Source organism: Halichoeres trimaculatus, unplaced genomic scaffold (assembly GCF_033239565.1).
Source record: "Halichoeres trimaculatus isolate MK-OKI-2021-1 unplaced genomic scaffold, fHalTri1.1 fHalTri1_scaffold_5, whole genome shotgun sequence".
Lineage (NCBI taxonomy): Eukaryota > Metazoa > Chordata > Actinopteri > Labriformes > Labridae > Halichoeres > Halichoeres trimaculatus.
Window position 1 is genome coordinate 18242457 of NW_027437183.1, and position 24078 is coordinate 18266534.

The following is a 24078-nucleotide window of genomic DNA, read 5'->3' on the forward strand; positions in this document are numbered from 1 at the left end:
TGATTTAGGACAAAATAACTCACAATATCATGTTGTGCCTTTGCAGAAAGTGGACCTCCTGTAGTTTTGTTTTGAAACTTATTTGTTGGATTTTTTTTATTTTTATTTCTCCAAGTGCTTACTTATGATCACTTAAGCAGCTGCTGAATGGAACCAGGAGTAGTCATGAAGTTGACAAAGTGTGTGATTGGGAGAGTGTGCTTGTGCTGGTGAACATGGGGTTAAGTTTTCCTCCTCTGCTGGCCGTTTATCCCTCGTAATGGGATGTGCCACCGAGTCGCTCTGCCGGTCTAAGCTACAGCAGGTCAACATATTCAGAGAGGCGGGCCTATTTGCAGACACACTGAGCTGTGAGCTCCTTGTTGCTCAGTGGTCGTGATTTCATCGATGAGGAGCTGACTTCACACAGCCTCACACACACACACACACACCGACATGGTGACACGTGGATTTTGGGGAATGAGAGCACCTAACGGCCACCGGGCGGATTAACAGCCCGCCGCATGGGTGTGTACTGTCGGCGTTCCGGTTTGGAGAGCTCCTTTTCTGTCACCGGGACCCGGCGATGCGCTCGTTAAAGGAAGCGGGTTTCGCAGAGACATCCGGAAAACGCATCCATGCGCCACGGCCAGCCCGCATCCCGATATGCCTCTGACAACACAAAGCCTGGTTTCAAGGAGCTCCGATAAGAAACCACACATGCAAAACGGCATGGGTGCCTTAACTGGGTTATTTCGTTCTGTGGTGTGGATGAGGCTTTGGAGCGCAGTTTTACAATGAGACCATCTGGAATCATCAAGTAGACTTTATTGATAGGCGACAAAATTCGACAACATGGCTGATCAGAGCAACATCCAGTCTGCCGCCTCCAAGAGTATCCGGCCCTTTAAGTCCAGCGAAGAATACCTGTACGCCATGAAGGAGGATCTGGCTGAATGGCTAAACACCCTGTACGACCTAGATATCACTGCGGACACCTTTATGGATGGGCTGGGGACCGGCTGTGCTCTGTGTCGGCACGCCAACAACGTGAACCGCGCCGCACAGGACTTCCAGCTGGAGTACCCCGAGGCTGCTCACACCATGAAGCTGCCATCCAAAGATGTGGTCTTCCAGTCGCGCAATGTGATCCCAGGATCGTTTCTGGCACGGGATAACGTGTCCAACTTCATCAGCTGGTGCAGGCAGGAGCTCTGGATCAAGGACGTCCTCATGTTCGAGACCAATGACCTGGTGGAGAGATGCAACGAGAAGAATTTTGTTCTGTGTCTGCTGGAGGTGGCTCGACGTGGGTCAAAGTTTGGCATGTTGGCTCCCATGTTGATCCAACTTGAGGAAGAGATCGAGGAGGAGATCAGAGACCAGGAGGAGAGCCTGCGGATCGATGCAGGGGAGCCCGTGGAGCAGAGCTCACCCAGCAGGTGCTATAGCAGGAAGGAGAGCAGTCACAGTGTAGAGGACGAGGATGAACCTGATCCAGAGCCCTTTATCTGGCCGCAGAAGAGGATTTTGTGTGATATGCGAAATTTGGATGAGTTGGTGAGTTGCCCATTAAAAAAACAACACACTCCTCTGCTCATAATTCAGTGTACTGAACAACAAAAGCTGTCCCCATAGAAACCCAAATCTGTCATTCTGCAACATGATTCATGCATATCATCATCAACTAGAGTAATGATCTTTCTGCATAGTTTAATCATCCATACTCAGAACTGTTTGTCATCTCTCAGCTCTTGTCAGGAGAGAATACTCAGAGTATTTAATGTGCTGAACAATATGAACCAGCTGACTGAAAACTATTTCCCTCAGTGAAACACAGAGGTGTGTCAAAAGTGAGGCTCCCTCTCAGAAAATATCATGTCAGTGCTATGGAGAAGGCAGGCGCCTCTCTGTTTCCCTGTGGTGAGTGGGTGTGTACATCTATGCGTCTTTGTTGTGCTGGCAGATTCCTGCTCACCTGTAGGGTCAGTGTGTGTTTGGCTCAGGGGAGCTTTGAGCAGAGTCAAAGGTCAACTCACTGACATTTATCCCACATTCTTGTGAAAATGTCAGCTCTGCCTGTGTAAGACCATTTTTTGAAGCGCTAAATACCATCTTAGGCGTCTTTCACGTACCTTGTGTATCAACACATGTCTTTGCAGAGGAGGTAGACTCTTAATAGCATTATTTTTTTGCATCTTATTTACTATCTCCTGTCGGATTCAAATTGTCGACCCCACTGTCACCTGCTCTGTTAAACTGCCTGACCTTTGACATAGCCCGAGAGAGGCAAAGATCTTGTTAGGGCGAAGCTGATGCGCAAACTGACCTACAGTCAGTAAAACACGTGTTCAGGCTGTGGGTGAGGCAGATGTTAATGATTTGATGATTAAGATGAGGGGAACAATGTCCCTCTTTGGCACCAGAGACATGAAGGGGGGGTGTCGCACTCATGCTGGTTAGGCAGCAGAGCACAGAGTGTGACCTCCACAGACAGAAATAGGAGAGCTTGTGGAGGAGGATGTGCACTGCTTGCATCCAGACTCTCTGAGTTCACACACTCATATAACCAAGTGCTGAGGATTATAGAAGCTGACTGCATTCAGAGGGTGAAAATAATGTCAGGATGGCTTCAGAGCGTATGCCTATCTTGCCGTCCTTTCAGTCTGTCGTGACCGTCAGGCATCTTTGACTGGCTCTGACTGGTTTGGGACGTGGCATCCCCAGTCATCATGTGTCTGAAGAATAACATCTCATCCATCCTCTCTGTCAACCTTAGGAAACTGCCTACATGTTAGCATTACAAAACAGCCCACATCAGCAGCATGAGGCCCTTCAAACAAGTCACAGAGGAGCAGAGCAGAGAGGATGAAATATTAAAATGTAGGACAGTGTTATCAAGGGTACTTTAGAGTGTTTGCTAACTTTACCGAGACGTTTTAGCTGTCTGTGGTTCACGTCTCATTATCAGCCCCAGACTTGTGGAGAGATGCTTTTCCACTAAAAGCGTTTACACTTCTTTGTCTTCGGATCATTTACCAGGAAACACTAAAATTGAAATCAGCATTTTTTTTTAACAGTAAACGGTTGCTGCAAGGCATCTAGCTTCTCTTTCATGCTTATCAGTCACAAGTTTGTCTTCCAGGATACTTGTAAACTTCTTTGAATTGCTGCCTTACAAGAGATTAGCGTCTTCTCAGTACTGCAAAATATTACTGATACTTAATCTCAGCATTCAGAGAGTGAGGCAGCAAGTAGAGCTCAGATTCATTCACAGCTGTGTCTGCGACCCTTATTATTTATTGTCTCCAACACAGGATTCATTTTCACCAGATTTCTAAATTAATGTTGTCTTTTGTGCTGATTGCTTAAAGTCTGTAAATCTTTAAGTCATATCTTTAATCTTGGAGGTTCTTTCTTAAAAGATACATGAATAATCATGCCGCACCCTGTATATATCCAGCCACATTATTGACATAACGTCATAAATTAATTACTAGGCCAGAGTCTCCCACAGAGACATGTACAGCAGCCTCAGATTCTCGTGCAAACAAAAAGCTACTAATGATTCTATTAATTATCATATTATCTTACAAAAACTGTAAAATGAGCAAAATATGTTTGGGGAAAAAATTAGAAGGAAGGAATTATTATTATTATTATTTTTAATTGACTGACTCTACTCGCAGTTTGAAATGCTCCTCCCAATTGTGTTGGATATTTATCCACGTATAATTTTTAGAATCACAATCCAAGATTAAATTTAGTATTTGTTCAAAGTTTGCTCTTAGTATCTTGTATAGCTCAAAGCATATCAACGAGGTTTATCCATTTGGCATCTGTGTGTCCGTCTGTGCAGTGTATTGTTGCCGGATGCACAAACTAATCTTGTTGCATTCAAGCAGACACAACAAGTGTAGTCATGAAAGGATTACAGGATTTTATCCTAACTAGTATAGCAGTCTGCAGACAAACATGAAGATCATTTTAAAACAATCACCTTAAAGAGGATCAGATACAATCATATCTGTTTTCCCCTGTACACTCAGCTTATAGGACACTGAGGTGACTCAGTTAACTCCTGACTCCTAATGCAAACAGAAGATGTGTCACCTCAGCTGCACACAAAAGGTGTTCGATCTTAAGACAAAATTCCTGTTTGTTTTGCTGCTCACAACACGCCTTCAGTTTAAATACTTACTTCCACTGTGTGTCCCACTGATCTTCCACTGTGTAGATCATTACTCATCTCACCGTGGGCCGGCTCACACACTTAAGTTGAGGAAGTGACTGGCGTCTCATCTCCCTCATAGTCTGAGTCAGTCATACGTGTGAACCTTAAAGTTCCTTTTTCTCTGCACTCCTGTTTTTTTTTCTTCTGGGGAGGGGTATAAACAGCTGCTGGCTTATGGTTAGTTACCACTTACAGCACACTATATGCCCCAGTAAAGTTTATCCTTTCCATTAGGAGATTTTCTTTCATACCCCCACTCAATAGGGATTATGACGGTGACTTTGATTGACCGCGTTTTTCTATGCTGCAAGCAACTATAAGAATGAAGCATCTTTTTCTAAAATGACCTTTTTGTTCACTTTCTGGGTCTTGCAATTAGACCTCAGGCTTAGCTGTGAAAACAAATGCATTTATTACATGTATCAGTGTGAATGACACCTGCTGACCCCTTAATGCACTCTCCCTGTGTCCATGTTTCCTGCATAGCCCGAGCTCCATACAGTGAGACATTTGTAAACAAAACAGGAGCATTTCACACCTTTTGTCACCTCCTTCATCACAGTCTTTCCTTCTTCTTGCTCGGTCATATAAACTGGTTCGTGTCTCCTCTCACCCCAGGCCTTGTTTAGTTCATATACGTGGAAGCCCCGATCCCCATCCCCCACCCCGTCTCGAGCCTGAGATGATAATTCAAAGAGCAGAGCAGTTTGTCTTGTTGGTGGCATTGAAAAGGAGATAGGAATAGTCTGCTAGTGTTGACGGAGAGGTAATCAAAGGCTGACGTCTCAATCAAAGATGGAGACACCCGCAGCGCTGAAGGGGGGGAGGGAAATAAAGGGAGAAAATGCCTCTATTATGGCTGCATGGACAGTCCATTAACCTTATGCTTCAGTTCATGTATTGAGGAAGTAAACAACAAAAGAAGACAACAGATAGTGTGCCTGCAGTGACTTTACTGTACACTCTGTTAAACCTGACTGGAGTGGTTGTGGCTCTGAGAGGCAGCGCTACAGTAGAGAGGGAGCCAGAGTGAAGGAGAAAAGTAGGTCATCATGCTTTGCATTGGGTCATACTTATACGCTTTACTGAGAAAGCGTGGCATCCTTCAGTGATTCTCCCTCCATTGTCACATGCCCCCATATTTTTAGGGGGCTTTCATTTTAAGATTTCTGTTTTAACTCTCTCGACTTTTGCCATAATGGGAACAAACCAAATCTCCATTCTCTCTGTTTTCCATGCACCAGGGTGTATGCTTAAACAGCTGACTCTGCACATTATCTATCACTGCTTTATGTCATCATTGCAGTGTTTCATGCTATTACCTGATTGGGTGTTTAGATGAAAGATCTGTCTGTGCGGGAGTTCATCTTTCTAAGCCTCTTTAACCTTGTGTCAGGTGGAGGAGACACTCTACGAAATGACATGGGTATCCTTAACCTCAGCTGTCACTTGAATGCCGCTTATTGTTCTCAAGCCTCATGAACACAAACTAGTGAGTGACTTGGACACTGACCTCATATTAATGTCCTCACTCTGTAATTGCACTTCCATTCGACAGCAGCAGCAGATTGAAACCACAGCTATTCACCTCGCAGCGCTTGATGACTGTTAGATTCCTGTATCTCCCCCAGCCCCCAGTGGACTGTTTGTCATGTGTCCAGAGAATAGGCATTGATTTTCAGAGAATGATTTCCCGCCTGGGTGTCACTCAGATAAATCATCAACAGATGTTGAAAATGTACAAAAACATATATTGAGAGTGACCTGCAATAACTAATAAGCTGCTGTTATTGGGGAGCTAATGTCGGCAACCTGTTCTCATCTCATAGGATAGTTAATTTCACAATACATTAGAATTGTTATGTCTGCAGCTTATAATGACTCTAAAATGTGCTTTAATATTAAATAAAAAAAACCTTCCCTGTTGAATCTTACAGCTCTGTCAAACAGTTAGCTTAGCCAGGCTAAAAATGAAATCCATCATTAGTTTTTAGCTTAAAATTCGCTGAATTATCTTTAATTCTTCTTTATATCTCTGAAACAGCTTTTCTATGTTGAGCCTTACACCAGGAGTGTGATATCAGAGGAAAATGTCTACTGTGTGAATAGGTGAGCTGGTTGAGAGGCTTGGTGCTAATTTCATGTCTGTACAGCAAATACAAATCTACAGATTACTGTAGCTTACCACCTGGTCGCTTATTGCCTATAATAAAATGTATATTTATATGTCAGCACCTCTTCATCTAATGGATTATCAAAATAATCTCATCCCAATGACAAAATCATCTTTTTGTTAAAGTTGTGTTGTACTCTATCTAGTCTGGGAGCGGCACATTCCTCAAGTCCCCACAGGTTGCTTTGCTTCTGGCATAGAAATTATGCTGGCATTTAACCCTTCCCTTCCCATAATATGTTGAAATTGTGCTTTCAGGCAAGGTTTCAAGATTGTTGAGTTATCCGTGAACTGTATGGTTTTATTAGTGTGGTTTTGTCGTCAGCCTAAGACAGGCTAGTTGTAGCTTCTTTTTTGTCTTGGTGTTAGGCAAAGCTAAGCAAAAGCTGACTGTTTCCTTCCCAAACATAAGAGATTCTGTTAACCTACTCTTATCCATGAGGAGAGAAAAAACAAATTAAAAAAGATGGTGGACTCTGTTTATAACACATTCTGTAATAGTTATCAGTACCAAGGTATAACTGCACATTAACCTTGATACACCTATCTGACCCACCTGACCCTAAGGCATGTATTCAAATGACTTTTCTATCTCATCTCTGCTGGTCTGCCCTGTTGAACCAGCATGATAACAGCCTTTTCCATGATCTCTCCAGTTTGCACCCTCAAGCTTCAGCTTTTACATTTTTTTATTATCAGTGCAGTCATTTGTACCCTCCCTGGCCCCCTCCAGGTTGTTTACGAGGATCACTTGAAGGCTGCTCTGTGTTTATTAGACATTGCATGGTGTTCCGCAGAGGAGTGGTTTATATAGTCAGGTTTTATTAGAGGATAGACTCTGATTTGTAGCTGTTGTCAGTGTGCGATCACAGACTTTAGGAATGCGTACTGTGGGTGGGAGAAATAACCCCTCAAGTTTCAAAAAGTTTCCCTCCTGCCAAGCAGGCGCCCCCAGTGCCATGTCGTCTTGTCTCCTTGCTTATCTGATTGAGAGGTTTGTTATCTTGGGAAGTTTCTAGTCATGACAGGAAATCCTCAAGGCAGCAAGATACGCTTCAAAAAGATACTTTTTTTTTTTTTTACCTTTAAAAACTCTGTGCCGCATGGCCCGCACCATGTAATCCTCTAATGCTCTGGATTTTCTGTTGAAAGAGCTGCTGTTTGTTTTTGGTTGTACACCCTCCCATCTCAACTGTCTTTCAGAAGTCAGATCCTGGAACTACCCTTGTGTAAATTCCTGTGGAGTGAGTTGTGTAATGTTCAGTTTTTATTGTCAGGGTTGGCAGTAATCACTCTCCACATAGCAATCATAAAGGGAGCAGAGCACACCTATGTTTGATGACTGCACGGCAACAAAACAGCGTTAGCCCACTCACAGGGAGAACTTCAAATATTCAAATTGATGTGTGGCTTTTCAGAGTTCACTTATAAATAAATGGATGTCAGCCTGAAAACCAAAACCAGAAAACCAAAACTGTATTTTGTGTAATCATATAATAGCACTCAATAAATCTGAATACACAACAGCAGAAACTATACTTATTTGAGTAGAAAAATATTGGCAACCATGTGCATTCCTTTGCTGTGATACAATTTTGCAGAGCTACAGTATTCAGTGTTAGTTGAGTGTTCGCCTAAATTTCTAATCAGGGAGAAAACTGGAGAATAAAGCCCAGCGATCTCTGTCTCCTCCCTCCCATTTCCTCCCCTCATCCCCAGGGTTTGCTCAGCGCTCTGCCTCAGCCTATCTCTTCCATGAATGGCCTTTCAGATGTTTGGGGGTCAGGAAGGAAAGGAATGAGGAGCTTGTTGACTCACATTGAGTAGATATGACGCGATCTGAGTCTTGGGATCTCAAAGAATATGTCCTAAATGTGTGTGCGCTTAGCATTAGCTGAGCTTCTCAGTCTAGAGGAAAATGTTACTACGCCGAAAACACCTTGATAAAGATGTTTCTGTCTCTTCTTAAAACACATTGCTGCCCTCTTATCTAAAGATACATGCAGCAGATTATCGTTGTAAGGGCGTGCTGTGGATTGTTCAGTGTCTCTTTTTTTTCTCTCTTTCCTTCTCAAACATCTGCAGCTTTCGCTGAAAGCGTCTCACATCTGACCAGCATGCATCCATAATTTATCTTCAGTTTTTCGCAGTGTCCCAGCTCCACTTCCGCATGCTTCCTGCGTGACCTTGTCTCTCTCCTCCTCCTCTATCTCGTTCTGTGTATGAGAGAGAAAGAGAGATATTTCTCTGTGTCTTAGTGAAGCCATTGTTGACCTAGTAGAGACATGAGAAGTGCACACATTTCATGCCAGTGCTTCTACTGAGTAAATACTCCAAGTGTCAGGCTGCTTTTGATTCGCTTATTATTAAAACACGTTGTGCATTCTGTTCAGTGTTTCATGTAAGATCCTGTGTAAGTCCTTCATCGCTCTCTGGAGGAAAACTTATGACCTCAGCTGAACAGCTCTGGGGGAGGTTTTTGAAGCGAGAGAAAGGCTTTACTATTGCAAGGATGAAAAAAGGAGCAGGCAAACTGTACAGTTATAAAAGGGAAGGGTAAGGCTATGTGTGTGTGTCTGTTGCCATAGTAATCTTTCCATTAACTCACAGGCTGGGGTTTTTCCAAACAGGGCCTGTCCACCTACTGACACAATGAAAGAGGAGGGTGACAGAGCAGGGAGAAACAGAGCAGGCGCAGATGTAGAAATATAAGCAAAACAAAGAAAAGGCCAAGACAAATATAGAAATATAGGTCAGGTCAGCTGGTGTACCGGCTAAAAATAACAGGAAGACAAAGCAGATGAGAGGGTAGAGGAGGGCACACTGGAGCAGGTGAGAGGAAGGACAGAGAAGCAGGTATGATGCTGAGGCCTAGCACTGATACCACCCTCTTTAATCACATGGGATGGAAAGCAGGGTGCTGTTTTACGAAAATAACAAGGTGCCCTCTTAATCTTCTGAACACACTGTAGCGTCTGTTCTGGCGCCGTGTAGCGTCAGCTCTGTTTACAGCTCAAAAGATATTGTAAACATCCAAAGGGTGGGATTTTACAACCTGAACTATTCCTCAAATATTAATAAAGCACATCTTTCCTCTTACTAATGGCTGCTGCTGCTGCATGCACGAATACAGGACAGTTTTTCCTCTTCTCCTTCTTCACTGCTGCTTTACTTTCTCCCTCGTGGTCGGCAAGTGTGCATACGCCTTTGTCTGAGAGCGATGCCAAGAAAAACATCAAAGTTGTCCAATCCTGTGAGAGAACAAGCCTGCGCAACACAGGCAACACATCTCGCTCCACCCTGCAGTCATGTCTGACTCCTCCAGTTGCTTAATAAGTACCCCCAACCGCAGCAAGGGCACCAGCTCTGGATTGAAAACCCAGCTGGCAGCACCGGCCTGCTGACATCACCGGCACCAGTCTGCTTCCTCAGTTCATGATGTCACGAGCTGAAACACTGTCATGTAACAGCCCAGAGAGGGAGAGTGATCATTAGACAGTCCACACGTGTCTTTTTGAGCTTTTTTCTGACACTTTGTGGTGAACTTAACAACTAAAATGTTCTAGAGAGATTTGATGAGGTGGGGCTTTTGTTGTGGTAAGAGCTTGGGCGGGGCACCCAGGAGGTGTTTGGAGAGAAAGGTTGGCAGGAAGATGACGCATACACACACCACACCACACACACATCCCCACCATCGACCAGTACAGCCAAGTCTGCTCATTCCCGACACAATAAAACAAAGTCATTGTGCTGTTGACACACAGGGGTCAGATTTATGACTAAACATGATCCCACATGGTCCCTTACTGGTTTGAAGAACAGGGAGGAATCAGTGTAATGTTCCTGTAGGATGTGTGTGTCATGTTATTTAATGTGCTGTGTTTTGTTCTCAGGTACGGGAGATTCTGGGCCGATGTTCCTGTCCAGCTCAGTTTCCTATGATCAAGGTGTCAGAGGGGAAGTACAAAGTGGGAGACTCCAGTGCATTGATCTTCATAAGGGTAGGCCGACATGAACAAATATCTGTCTCTGTTTGAAGATTAATGTGAAGTCAATATTAAGGGAATGATTGTTTATTATGTCAGTACCATGTTAATATTGACTGATCATACACATTGTTGCTTTGAACGTCAAACACAAACCAAACATTATCACCAATTTCTGTAATTAAATGACTGGCTCAGAGTTATGTGTGCTGCAGTGTATCTTACAACATTAAACAGTCTTAAATGAGACATTACTTTTCAAAAAATCTGGAGATGTACAATATAGATTTTTTTTTGGCTGTGTGAAATACATAGATCTTCTTTAGGCATGCAGACTGGAAGCATCTCAATATATTTTTTTTGGTTGTTTGTCACCTTTCCTTCTTTCTCCTTTCTTGACATGGAAACCCTAAAGACTGCTACAAGCTGGTTATAAAACCCACTGAAAATTGACAAATACTGCTACATCCTTACTATATGATTACCTCCACCAAGGAGGCTATGTTTTGGGGGAGTTTGTCTGTTTGTTTGTTTGTTTGTCTGTGAACAACATGACTCAAAAACTAACCAAGGGATCTTGATAAAATTTTCAGGAAATTTTCAAAATGGGATAAGGAAGACGGGATCAAATTTTGGAAGTGATCCGGATCACTGTCTGGATCCAGGAATTTTTAAAATAATTCTTTATCATTGTGAGATAGGCCTGTTTTCATGATATGCAAATTTAACTCCACGGTAAATGACCGGATTGCTTTGAAAAACACTACAAGACAAGGTCACCATAATTTCTGACAGATGTTAAGGTGCGATCCAGATCCTGGCAATATTCTGGATACTAACAACCAGAATATGAAATATGTATTGGATCATCATAATTTTACATATCTCAGGTAACAAATTATCGTACAAACCTGCAACTAACACCAAATTGTAGCAGACAGTCTGCTAAAAGGGAGTATAACATTAAAGTAGGACTTAAGTGTTGCGTGACAATCATAATATGCTTGGCGGAGGTCTGCGCTCTCTGAGTGCGTTTCTAGTTAGTTATGCAGTCTTTGTATGTGTGAATGTGAGAACAGTTGAAGTATTTCTTCAGATCATTGTTAAGTAAGCACATTTTCATTGGTGATTCATGATTATGAATTGATAAATGTTGGCCTACTATGCTTTCAGCGGCAGTGCATGCAGCCATCCCATGTGATGAGGGATTATTACAAGCATTTCTGGTTTTCTTGCTTTAAATTCTATGTTGAGCTGATGTTGTTGATTGAGTATCTCAGGTTTTTTTCCTCTAAGACCTCATGTACTACCTTTGTTGTCAGATTTCTTTTAGAAATTACAGCCAAACCTAAGAAAAGTAGGGAGTCATGAACCCAGCATGTTCAGAAGAATAAATACACTGGTAAGCTGGCTCATATTACAGAAGACTGTGAGAACTGCAGTAGTTTCATGGTACCATACGGCGTGGGCATATGGCATCATGTGCTGTTTCAAGGTGAACAGGGTTATGCAGCAACAGAGAAACCACCTCAGCTGCTTGGTTGCTTTCGTGCTCAGTGAAGTGTACGGTTTTAGAAACAGCATTGTGATCCATGTCTTATGTGAGTGTTTACAAACTACCACTTTCTGGCCCACTCCCAATTCTGTACTGCACTTTTTTCCTCTGAGACACAATTAGAGCTTTAGGTCATTTCCTGAGCTGGCCCTTATCTTAGCTGTAGCCTGTTTTCTGCTGGACTGTTTGTCTCAGTTTCAGTTCAAGGGATGAAACTTTACCCACGTGTGGCCTCATAGGGCCGGGCAGGAAGCCTGGGTCTGGATAACAGGAATCGATTTGGTATCAAGACCCATAGTACCTCAAATGTAGCCCTGCCAGTTTAATGGACTCTTTGGATGAAATTACAACTTGTCTGCATTTACATTATCATTCCGTCTGACTGTGACTTATGTCAATATTGCCTAACAGTCCGGACAAGAGGGTATGATATACATAATGTGATAAAATGTTTGGCATGCTGCAATGGAAAAGGGATGCTTCTACAATGAGTGAGCCTTGCATTTACCTGAGTGGTTAGATCTACAGAGGTGCCTCATGTATCATCAGACTCTGGAGTTAACTTGTGAGAGTGACTTGACTTCCCAAGCAGAATACAACTTGTGCATTTACAAGAGTATTGCTTGAAATTATATTGCCATCATTAAGCTCTTCAAAGGTCATGAAACACAGACGGGATTAGAAAAATGCTACTACTACTACTACTACTAATTTTATGATTATGATTATGATTATGATTCTTAAAACTAGACAGCACTCAGAGAGCGCAGACCTCCGCCAAGCATATTGTGATTTTCACATAACACTTAAGTCCGACTTTAATGTCATACTTCCTTTCAGCAGACTGTCTGCTACAATTTGGTGTTAGTTGCAGGTTTGTATTAAAAATTGTTAGGCTAGTGTTGAAAGTTATGATGAACCAGTACATATTTCATACTCTGGATCTCAGTATCCATAATATTGTCCAGATCTGGATCTTGCTTTTACATCCGTCAGAAATTATGGTGACCTTGTCTTGTATTGTTTTGCAAAGCAATCCAGTCATTTGTCGTGGGGTTATATACACATATGGTGAAAACGGGCCTATCTCACAATGATAAAGAATTCCTTTTTAAAAATCCTTGATTCAGACGGTGATCCGGATCACTGCCAAAATTTCATCACTTCTTCCTTATCTCATTTTGAAAATTTCCTGAAAATCTAATCAAGAACCGTTGGTTAGTTTTTGTGTTATGTTGTTCATAGACAAACAAACAAACAAACAAACAAACAGACAGACAAACTCTCCTAAAAACATTACCTCTTCGGTAGAGGTAATAGTAAAAGGCCTGTAGCCCTCTCCTTAATCCCCTTATATCTGTCTCCTCTACTTTACTGTGATTTTTACATGTAACATTACAAGTTTTTTCATCCACAGAGAGGCCATGTGATGTGTGTATGTATATGTGTGTGTGTGTGTGTGTGTGTGTGTGTGTGTGTGTGTGTGTGTGTGTGTGTGTGTGTGTGTGTGTGTGTGTGTGTGTGTGTGTGTGTGTGTGTGTGTGTGTGTGTTTGTCTGGGAGCCTTTGACTTGTCAGATTAGCCTTCTTTGCACTGTCTCCGCCCTCTCCTGATGCCTCATTGGTGATGATGACAGCGATTATGCGTATGCCCCAGCAGCTACAAGTGCAGCCAACACACTTTCCCCATTCTCCAGCAGGGAGGAAGTGGGCACCCGCTTTGAAAGCCAGCAAACCCCTATTCAGCCATAAAAGCTGAGACAAAGATCCCAGGCTAAGCGAAGGGATGAAGTGGAGAAAGCAAATGGGCGAACGGGCCTCATGAATAGAGGGGGAGTTAATAAGGCGTCTTTGTCTCCAGGGAGGTCGATTCCCCAGAGGGAGGAGATGCCTTCAGTCATGGGACACAACAGATGAAATGATCCACAAGCTGAATTTTTTCGACTCACCAGCAGCAAGATTTTAGAAGGAATTGGTTCAACACGCCCCCGCAATGATGACAAGAAATCTCTTTTCACTGTTGCCATAGAAACAGGGATTGGGTTTCTCTCTGTACTCTAGTGAAGCCTGTGATACCCCTTCAGTGGCTAAGGAATCAGGCAGCTAAATAACAGATCTGAAGCAAAACATGGTCCCAAAACATCTACTTAGCCTCAGCAGATGCGCGAGAAGAGCCAAAGCTTTCTGTATAAAACAAGAAATGTTAAATACACTGGTTAGATAAGAAAACAAATTATACAGGGTTTGATAAAAAAACAACAACATTTCAGGTATGTTTCCTGTGATTCTTAGTACTGTTTCTACTGCAAGTTAAGACCATGGTTAAGTAGTCTGTGATAGCTGAACAGTGAGGAAACATTCTTTAGGAGAAGAAATTTTCATTATGTTATCATTTTTAGACCCCAGATACAAATTATCTTTATAGTCATGCAATTACCCCACCCGCCCACATTAACACAAACATATTAACTCTAACTCCATGTTGCTGTCAGCAATATGATAGCTACCCCCTCACAGATAATTAGCAGTAAACAGTTATCAGTAATCAGATTTAAAGCTGTTCATATTAGTGTGTTACAGCACTTATACAGTACAAGATGCAACAGTAGAAAAACTAAATACAAATCTGGACTGTAAACTTCAAAGAAGAAGCATAAGTAGGTTTTGTTCCTGTTGTATCTTCATACCTTTAATAGCATGTAATCTCTGGAAACAGACTTATAATGTGTTTTCATCAAGGACATCTATCTCAGAGTAAATAAAAAAGAGTTATAGGCAGCACCATCCCTCACTGCTGGTGACGCAGCATCAAACAAACAGTAAACCTGTTACTGACATAAGGCCTCGGCAGTGGGGTGTAATCAGTTTAAACTCTCAGGTCTGATAGAGATAAGCAGATCAGCTGTTTTGACGGCTTTGATGCAGCCGGGTAGCGAGGCTGATAAAACGACTTGTAGTGGATTGGCGGGGATTGTATTAGTGAGAAGGTGGGGTCAGACTTCAGTGCCCAGACTCTGATTGCAGCCAGCGATGCAGAGATGAGACGCTGTGCCATGTGTGATTCAGTGTCATAAACTGTGCCAGCCCACACAGATGCACCATCCTGGCTTGGCCTTGTCTGCCCTCTGCGGCACGGGTACAACCTTTGAAACATGTGGCTGGCAGACCCTGTTACACAACCCAAGGCAGAGCGATGCGTCCACGGGGCTCTCACATCAGTCAGATTATGTTGCTTCAGTGAAGGCAGCTTCTGCCTGGAGGGAGCTCGGCTCTTTCCTCTGATTTTGTGGATGTGTTTGCCTCAAAGAGCAGAGAAGTGTAGAAAGTGACATATCCACCCCTCCTCATCCCCCCTACTCTGTTATGGCTACTCAGGCCCCCTCTCCTCTCTTCTCTTCTTCCTGATAACTGAAATCTCAGTTGAGGAGCAGTGAGGACAGTGGGGTAGGGTTGTTACCATGCTAATTCATCCAGCTCCCTTCTGAAAACACAGGGAAGCCAGCTGAGAGGCATGAGAGAGGGAGAGGCCAGTAAAGAGTGTCTTTCTCTGCACTTTGGCTCTTCAGTCTGCTGTCTTACTTGCTTTAATTGTGAGTTGGCATGGCAATGAACAGCCCTCGTTATAAGAGCAGCAGCTGGGGGTGATGTGGGAGAAAGAGGAGGTGTGAGTGAGGGAAACAGGGAGGCAGGGGCACAGGCAGGGGTGCGTCTAGATGTTACATAACACTGAAGGCCGGCCAGCCTTCAGCAGGCTGCCCCACTTGTGGAATTTGCATATCTATTGACTTGTGCAGTTTGTGTGGTAGTGCTGTATATCAAAAGGTTGAGCCGTTTTATTTATGCATGAATACTGTGGGTTCATCCATTCAAGCCCTGTTCTCTCTTTTCTTCCCTCAGGTCCTTCGTACTCATGTGATGGTGCGTGTTGGAGGGGGCTGGGACACATTAGAGCACTATTTGGACAAGCATGACCCGTGTCGCTGTGCTGCTTTTGGTGAGGTCACTTCCTCCTCTCTGTCAGCCAGTTACAACACAACTTCATTGTTGTGTCTCAGTGTTTCAAAATGTGTAATACATTTAAGCTTATAAATAAATGGTTCACAGTAGGGTTAGGGTTAGGGTTTTGAAGTGGAACATTGAAGATGTTTGAGACTGACAAATAGTTTCTTTTTTTTATTTAGTCCAAGTGACATTATCCCATCTTTAAATTTCTGCTTTAGCTGGTGTTAAGTTATTCAGCTGTACTTTTTAAACATAAGCAGAGAAACTAGAAAAAAAGTTGGTTCCTCTCCAGTTTAATTTTATTTATTTATTACCTGTACATGTTCTAGCCGTGCAACTAACACAATCAAAGGAAACAGAATGAAAGACCCAGAAATACATGAATGGGGCATTTGTGTTTACAAAGGTTACATTTAATGTTAATTCCAAACTTGGTACACAGGTAATCACTCCTAAAAAGGCAGAAGGGAGCAGACAAAATGGTGGAGTTTAAAGTATACGCAACAATCATAACATAAGAAAACTCACAACAAAGACTGCTGGAAAAGGTGACTCTTGAACACTCAACAGACTGGAAACAAGAGGGAAGACAGAGACAGCCAAAGCCACGTTGACGCTAGGCTGACATACCAGGTGAAATACAAAAGGTGCAGGATCTAGAGGACAGAGACTTGGTCTGCCTCAAACCATATCAAACAGACCACCTACTACATACTTAAATAAACTGAATACAACATTCTGATGGTTAGTATGCTGCCAAAATAAACTTATGCACACCCTCTCTGCATCATGTGACTCCATCAGTCATGAATTTCAGGTCCAAGCTATGACTGCTGAACTATTACACTCATCAGGCGATACATAGAATTTTGCAACAAAATACAATGATTTATTACAGCTACAAACTAATAAGAGTATTATTTTTTATATTATTAACTTATATTTTTAACAACATGAAAAGCACAACATGTATCCCTGGCTAGCAAGCTAAGCTGTTGTTTAGTTTGATCTGTTATACATATGGGTATTTCTTATGTATATACAAAGTTCCATTTTAGACATTAATACACACTCAATCTAAAACCCATCCTTAGTATGAATAGTATATTGATAAGTGGTTTTCAATACATTCAGAGACAAGGTTATGTACAAAATGAAACAGAGTCATGCCAATAAAAAGTAAAACAAAAACATGGCTTAAGAGTATTTGGTCAGGGTGCTTCAGTGTGTCATTCTCAGTCAAGTTGATGGCAGCTCTGTGATGTGATACATGCCCATTACTTTGCTGGGTGAGTCTGTCACTCCTTGTTTGTGGGTACAAACTGCTGCTGAAGGGATGATGTGAGAGTGTGAAGCAGTTGTTCTGAAGTCACAACTTGTGCCACATCTCTTTCTAAAGGCTGAAGATTATGATTGCATAAATAGACGGTTTCTGTTTTATAAATGTTCTCCCATTACTTATGTGGAAGTCAGCATTTTCCTATTTCTTGCTCAGTGAACATAAGATACTATTTCAGCTGCCGCTGTCAGATAGATTGATTAAATTTATTTGGTTAGCTTGGGAATATAAATGTACCCCTAAATGTTTTCTATCCTTAGGCTGTGTGTGAATAAGGTTGGTTAGAGGTCTGGTTAACACACTTATCAATCTGTCGCCCTAGCCCATCGCTACCACCAAGCTAAAGCCAGTGGCCAGGGACAGGGTGCTCAGAGCAAGTCCTCGAGTGCCCACTCCTCCCGCTCAACCAGCCCAGGACCACACTGGAGAAATGAAGGCATCGCACCTTACAAACCTCCTGACAGACGCTCTTTGGAGCCCAATTCTGCTCAAACTGCTGGTTCCTCTTCCACACGGCCTGGACGCTCCCAGAACACCTCTGTTCCTTCCGAGCCAGACTCTGGTTCAGCTCGTCCTCTTCTCCCACGGCCACCTCGAGACCGCTCTGAACCCCGACACTTTAATCCTCACAGGTGACTGTGTGTCTATGCAAGTGTGGGAATAACTGTGTTACTGTGATAAGAAATTAATCTCTTTAGTAGCCTGGCAGGCCACGCTGGGATTTTGCTGCTTGCCCACAGATGAGCAGAGGTCCAGAACTGCACATGCACACACCAACACACACATACACACACTAAAAACTGGAAGTATACACAACACATGTGCCAGGAAGCTACAGATTAGACCAGAGCAGATTTATCTAATCTCAGGTGACATTGACCATTTAAATCTGTCTCACACTGATTCTCTAGAGTAGAGCCTAGTGGCTTCAATATAAAAGCCAAACAAATTAAAAAAAAACGCCAGCTTCCCTCTCAATCTCCAAGGTTTTGCTTTGCTTCAGTTTGTTGGACTATCACCTGCCTGGAGATGGCTGTGATTCTGTGTGAGCTGTTGCTCAAGGGAAGTTTGTCTCCTCTTGCCACCACCAACAGATGGTCTGAATTAATAAGAAGCATGTGAACAAAGAAACGGCACAGCAGTTTCTCTGATATGATTTTACAGATGCATATCAGCAAAGACTGAATGGCCAGGCTGATAACATCTATAGTGACATTTTTTAAATGTTTCCAAGGCGAGATCTGCCCCCGCTTTCAAAGCAGCTTAAGAGTTCAAAGGTAATTGGAAGTTTTGAGCTGAATGATAGTTTGGACTGACTCAGAGCCAACATTTGAGTTCTGAGCGATGGCCCCGACCAGACGTCAAGGTATCAGCTCATTGGAATTAACCCTGTGTGGGTGGGGCATCCCCTTTGAAGTTCAGCAGACAAGATAAACACTAATCTGACAGCTCTCCCTAGACAACTGGTCAGGGCTAACTAGGGAAGTAGGTCAACAGGTGGGATGCGTGCAGGATAACTACTGAGCCTGAATGTATGCAAATCTAATTTCTGAGGATAAATTTAGGCCGTCATAGAAGAACGAAGGACTCATTGAAGACACTATGTTCTCAATTAAAACAAAACTGAAGTCTCACTATAGACAGACCGGACTCTGGCATGCTCACTTTCCCGAACTCATATACAAGCTTTCAAGTAGATGTCTGATGTACTAATACAACCAGATTATATTTGACCTTTTGGGAAACACAAGTCAAAACGATTTCAAACACATTTGAAATAGCCTGAATGTTGGAGAACCAAAGTTAAGGTTGCATCTGAATAAACAAGAAAAAATTTATCTCTGAAGAAACAAAACCTCATGTTAAACTATGTAGTATAATTGTTGATACAAATCTTCCCTTGTCTTCTGCCTTCATTGTAGGAATAAGGACACAATGTTACCAGTTACAAGACGCCTGTCTGGAGACAGTGACTCCTCTACAGCTTCCTCCAAGGGAGGGGGAGGAGGTGGAGGGGGAGGACGGCACTCTCTTGGCGGTGTCTCTCGGCGCTCCAATGAAGAGGTAGTCCTGCTCATCAATCGAAAGGAGGGCAAACATTTGATTGAGAGGACTGCTGCTGGACATCAGTCACCTTCCATGCGTCCCTCAATCCCTCGTGCAAGAAGCCAGTCTCGGGAACGTTCTGCACTCGCTCCAATTCTCAAACCCAACCCGCCACAAGGATCCTCTGATGGCTCAAGACCATCCCGCACTGAGAGGGGCCGCTCCCTTGGAAACGATGGCCCCAGGAGGCTCCATGCCCCACGTTCCCACAGCCAGAGTAAGGTTTCAAGCCGTACTCGATCCAGTGATGCCAGTCCAGGACCAGCTTCCTGCTACAGGGAGCCACAGCCCCCTCCAGAAAGGCGAGAGGAGCTTCGCACCAAACAATTACCCCAGTCCTCTACCAGGGTGGGTGTTGGTTTCACCAAAAGGCAGTCATCTTCATGCTCGAATTCACCTGTAAAAGGGACTCAGAACAATACCAGCAGCCCTAACAAAAAGACTATTACCACCCCAAGACCTCCAGCTCCTAGATCCCCCTCCATGGGAAGAGGTAGACTGCTGCCACCAGTCACCACAGGAGGTCGACGCTCACCACACTCATCTCCCCGTAGTGCTCACCATCATGCCATCCGTTCACCTCGGACCCTTCAGGGTCCACGCTCTGCTGGTCGAGGCCATCATAGAAATTGGTCTGGCCTGGAGCGCCAGGAACCTGAAGAGGAAGGACCCGGCCTTGGCTTCCAGATGCTGCCAGCACTGGACCCCCAAAAAGAGCAGGACCTGTATCGCAGCTTTGAGGCCGAGTTTCTGGCCAATACACAGCAGGCTAAAGGGGTGGTTAATAGAGCCCCAGGGGGAGCTGGGACACATTTAGTGCCTGCACCCAATGATCCTAGTGTCACGGACTCTGCCTATTCTTCCTCGAACTCCTCTTCCTCCTCTGTGAATGTGGGGGCAAAGATAGGAACTCTGCCTGAACTCAGGGAATCCAAGAGAACTCATCCTCGTCATTTCCAACTGGACGACCCGCTACATCTACTTTATGGACAAAATTTGGGAGGACCACCCAATATTGGTCAAGGAGAACATGAGCACTGGGGGGAGCGGGGAGGAGGGCTCAAGAAGCTCCCAGCCATATCGACCTCCCTAGAAGAGAGGGAACTTCCAACTTCCCTACCCGGTCTAGGAGAAACAGAATCGGATAGCTTGATGAATCAGGTCCCTTCACAGCCTGCTATCAACTGTAGGAACATGAATGGAGACCATGGGGGGCTGACAGGTCAGCAGCTTAGCTGGGGCACAGGGCCTGAAGGAGACATTCCTCTGGAGAATCATCGGCCAAACTTACCTTATGACCTAGAAAATGGGGACGGAAGTGATGACCTCCCACCTCCAGAGGCTTGTCCATCACCAGTGGCCCTCCCTCCCTCTGAGGACTGCTCCTTCCAGGATTCCTCCAGTGAAAACTCTTCCATGTGCTTCAGCCTAAGTGAATCCCACTCTGAATCCCCCCCACCAGCTTCACCTATGACTAATGGGGACGGTGAAGTGCAACATGGTAGGAAGGGCCACAGAAAGACAGACAGGGTAGACCCCATCTCCAAGCACAAACTGGGAGGCAGGATCAGACCTCGCACTGACAACAGGCCAGAGAATAGCCCCTCACGTATTCCTACCCCGCGAAGCTACAGAGACACGCAGGCTCACGACACGCTGTCCCCATGCAACACTCCTCCAATGTCTCCTCAGAGCTCACGCTCTGTTGGCCGTCCCACCACATACAAGAGCATGCATCAGGCCTTTGCAGATTTAATCCAAACTCAACCCTGTTCCCCAGCCATGGGGAACCAAGATTGCTCGTACTCTGGACAGTCAGCAAGCCTGGACTCTGAGGCTTGGATGTAGCACAGGTGAAACAGGCGGTTGTTTCCATGAACTTTGACTACTGTATAAAAAAAGACTGGGCTATGGACTGTTTTCATGCATGTCTAACACTCCTTCTTTTTCACTTAGTCTGCCCTCATCAGCAGGGGATCATGTTGCTTTTATTTTGCACTCAAGCCAAATTATTTATTACCAAAGGAATGGTCTATCATTACTTTTACTGTAATTTAATGTGTGCATGGGGATGCTTTTGCCAATCATTAGGTGTAGGTTGTTTTTTTTTTTTTTTTTTTTTGCAGGGCACTTGTGAAATTCTCATGGTTGATACAGAGACAGAGAGCGAGCATATGTGCTACCATGTGCCCCACTGAGGGGCATGGTGAAGTGCCAGGGATTCAAAGCTGCAACTCTATGAACAGTGAAAACACTAAAACATTTAGTCAGATGGACTGGCTCCCTCTTGTGGTTTGTCACAGCATTTCTGCTTGCCTTGATAGTCAAAATACTGGTAAAACTGTGATCATTTAAGTATTTTGACATTAGTGGTCTTTATATGTGACCCTGTATGACTCTTAATAACAGTATGCTCCGGTAACATAAACATGGGTACACTTGTCAGTTCCTTGTCTTCAGTCACATAACATGCATTACCAGTCTTTGTACAGCTGTCTGCTCTTGTCAATGTGTGATCTCACCTTTTCAAAAAAAAAAAAAAGAAAGAGAAAAGAAAGAAAGATTAAGTCATAAAGGATGGTTTAGGTTTTTGGTTTAAATTGCCTCACATGTTACAGGTTTTCAGGATTATTTTGTATGCAGTTAAACGACTTATTCAGCTTCTTAAAGTGGATTTAGACTATAGGAGCATGGTTGAATTGCTTTATGTCATTGTCACTGAAACAGAAATGTTGAGAGCTCTCCCTCTGACTAAACTGTTCTCTGGATAAACAATGCTACATATATACATAGACAAAAGTCAAGAGAATGAATGTGTAAATATGTGTTGATGTGCTCACTAATATTAGTGGGTTTTTGTGTATATAAAGCATTGAATTTATGTTTTAATGTACATATTAACTGTAATCAGTTCTGTGTGGCCTTAGCTATGCAATATTGGTGTTGAAAATGCCTTGACAATTCCCTTTGCCTTAAAATTTATTCGCGGATTAGTTTTTATTGAATGTTTCTTCTCAACATCACTTAGGTCAGTAAGTGAAATACAAATGAGGAATATTGCCAATTCAATTACAGTTATACTTGATATAGGTGTACAATTCTTGCTAAAGACATTTAATTCATTGCCTTTATCTTATACAAGTTGTCTTGAAACACACAGCACCAGATAACCCAGTTAACAGAGATGTTCAAGTGATGGCGCAATCTGTAGTGACATCTAGTGGCTCAAGAAAGAAATGTTTAATTATTTCAAAATGATTGGTGCAGATCAAAGCCTAAAGGGTCAATAGCATTGATGAAATAAGGTTAAATTTAGTGGGTAATGACACTTTGACATGAGTTTTGTCCTGTGCTCAGCAAAGTTCAAGTAATCGGAAACAAAAACTGGATAATGAGGTTATCTGAATGTTTGTAAAAACATTACAAAATGCCAAATTTCAACCAGCACATTACTTCAGGTTTAGGTTTTTAGAAGGTGTGGATGTGAATTTATTTGAAGGTGGGAGGCTGGGAATTGAAGTGTTTGTGCCCTGCAGAAACCTATTTACCCCCTGAAATATCTTGTCAGTCAACAGAAAAAGGTGGACATTTTAGGATCTTTTTGCAGGGTTCTTACACAATGAAAAGGCAATAAATAGTGTGCATACATTTGTGTACATAATGTATAAGGATATGTAAGAGTGACATTGGGAGTGATGTTGGTCTAATTTATTTATATTCTAATTTATTAAGGTTTGTCTCATTGGGCTCTGTTAATATTGGTTGGCACTATCTTCTAAAATGTTGCTATTAGAAAACTTGCACAACCCATGAGACAAACAAAACACAATTGGGCTGTTTTGCAATACTAAGAGATAGAATTATTTCTACATTAATAAAAATGATACCAGTATTGTCAGAGCTACATAAACCCTATATGTTGCTTGACTTGTATAAAAATATTTTTAAATTTATTATTTTAAATTTGTTTTGGCTTCATAAATACATCAGTGTTTTGATCACTTGTTATTTTAAATCGACCAGTTAAGTGAACTGTATACTGGCCTTCTCATGTAGTCACACTAAAAAAGAGTGATTGTCCATACACAGCCTGCTCTTTGTCCAGCACAACCATGAACATTTCAAGGAACTCTCTCTCCCTCTCTTTATCCATAATCATCAATATCTGAATGTTCATGATCAGACAATTAGTTGTTTGCTAAAGTTACTTTCACTAAACTTCAGTTTAATGTACAGATTGCTTGACATTGTGGAATTTGTATGTTTAAAATAGCAATACTGCAACATTTCACTGTTTTTTGGAGTTGAAAATGCTGTCAAATTGTTCTTGTAATAAAATTTTTCCTCTAAAGTCAATAAAGTATCCCATCAGTCTTTGATATATTGTCATGCAAAAGGAGCTCATTTTTCAGAACACATCACCTTGCAGAAAGAAATAGCTCTAGGGTTATTTGAGAAACAAGCCAAATATGAATAAGTAGGGAGACAATTTCGTCTTTTACATGCTCAATATGGGACTTTGATTTCCCCATATTTCTTATGTTGCCAGTGTATGAATAAAATGATAATAATAATAATAATAATAATAATAATAATAATAATAATAATAATAATAATAGTGTTTGTCCAGTTCACTCATAAATTCTGTGCAACACAGAAGCAGAAAGAAATGTATGACAAAAACACAATTTTAGCGTTGAAAAAG

General features: G+C 42.7%; 1 protein-coding gene across 1 annotated transcript; it reads left to right on the top strand.

Moving 5' to 3' along the window:
• Positions 1 to 288: 288 nt before the first annotated feature.
• Positions 289 to 23735, top strand: gas2l1 (growth arrest-specific 2 like 1). Its single transcript, XM_074670619.1, has 5 exons — positions 289 to 1539; positions 10280 to 10387; positions 15824 to 15920; positions 17590 to 17899; positions 19190 to 23735. The coding sequence occupies exons 1-5, from the start codon at positions 835 to 837 to the stop codon at positions 21219 to 21221; spliced, it is 3252 nt and encodes a 1083-aa protein (XP_074526720.1). The 5' UTR covers positions 289 to 834; the 3' UTR covers positions 21222 to 23735.
• Positions 23736 to 24078: the final 343 nt, after the last annotated feature.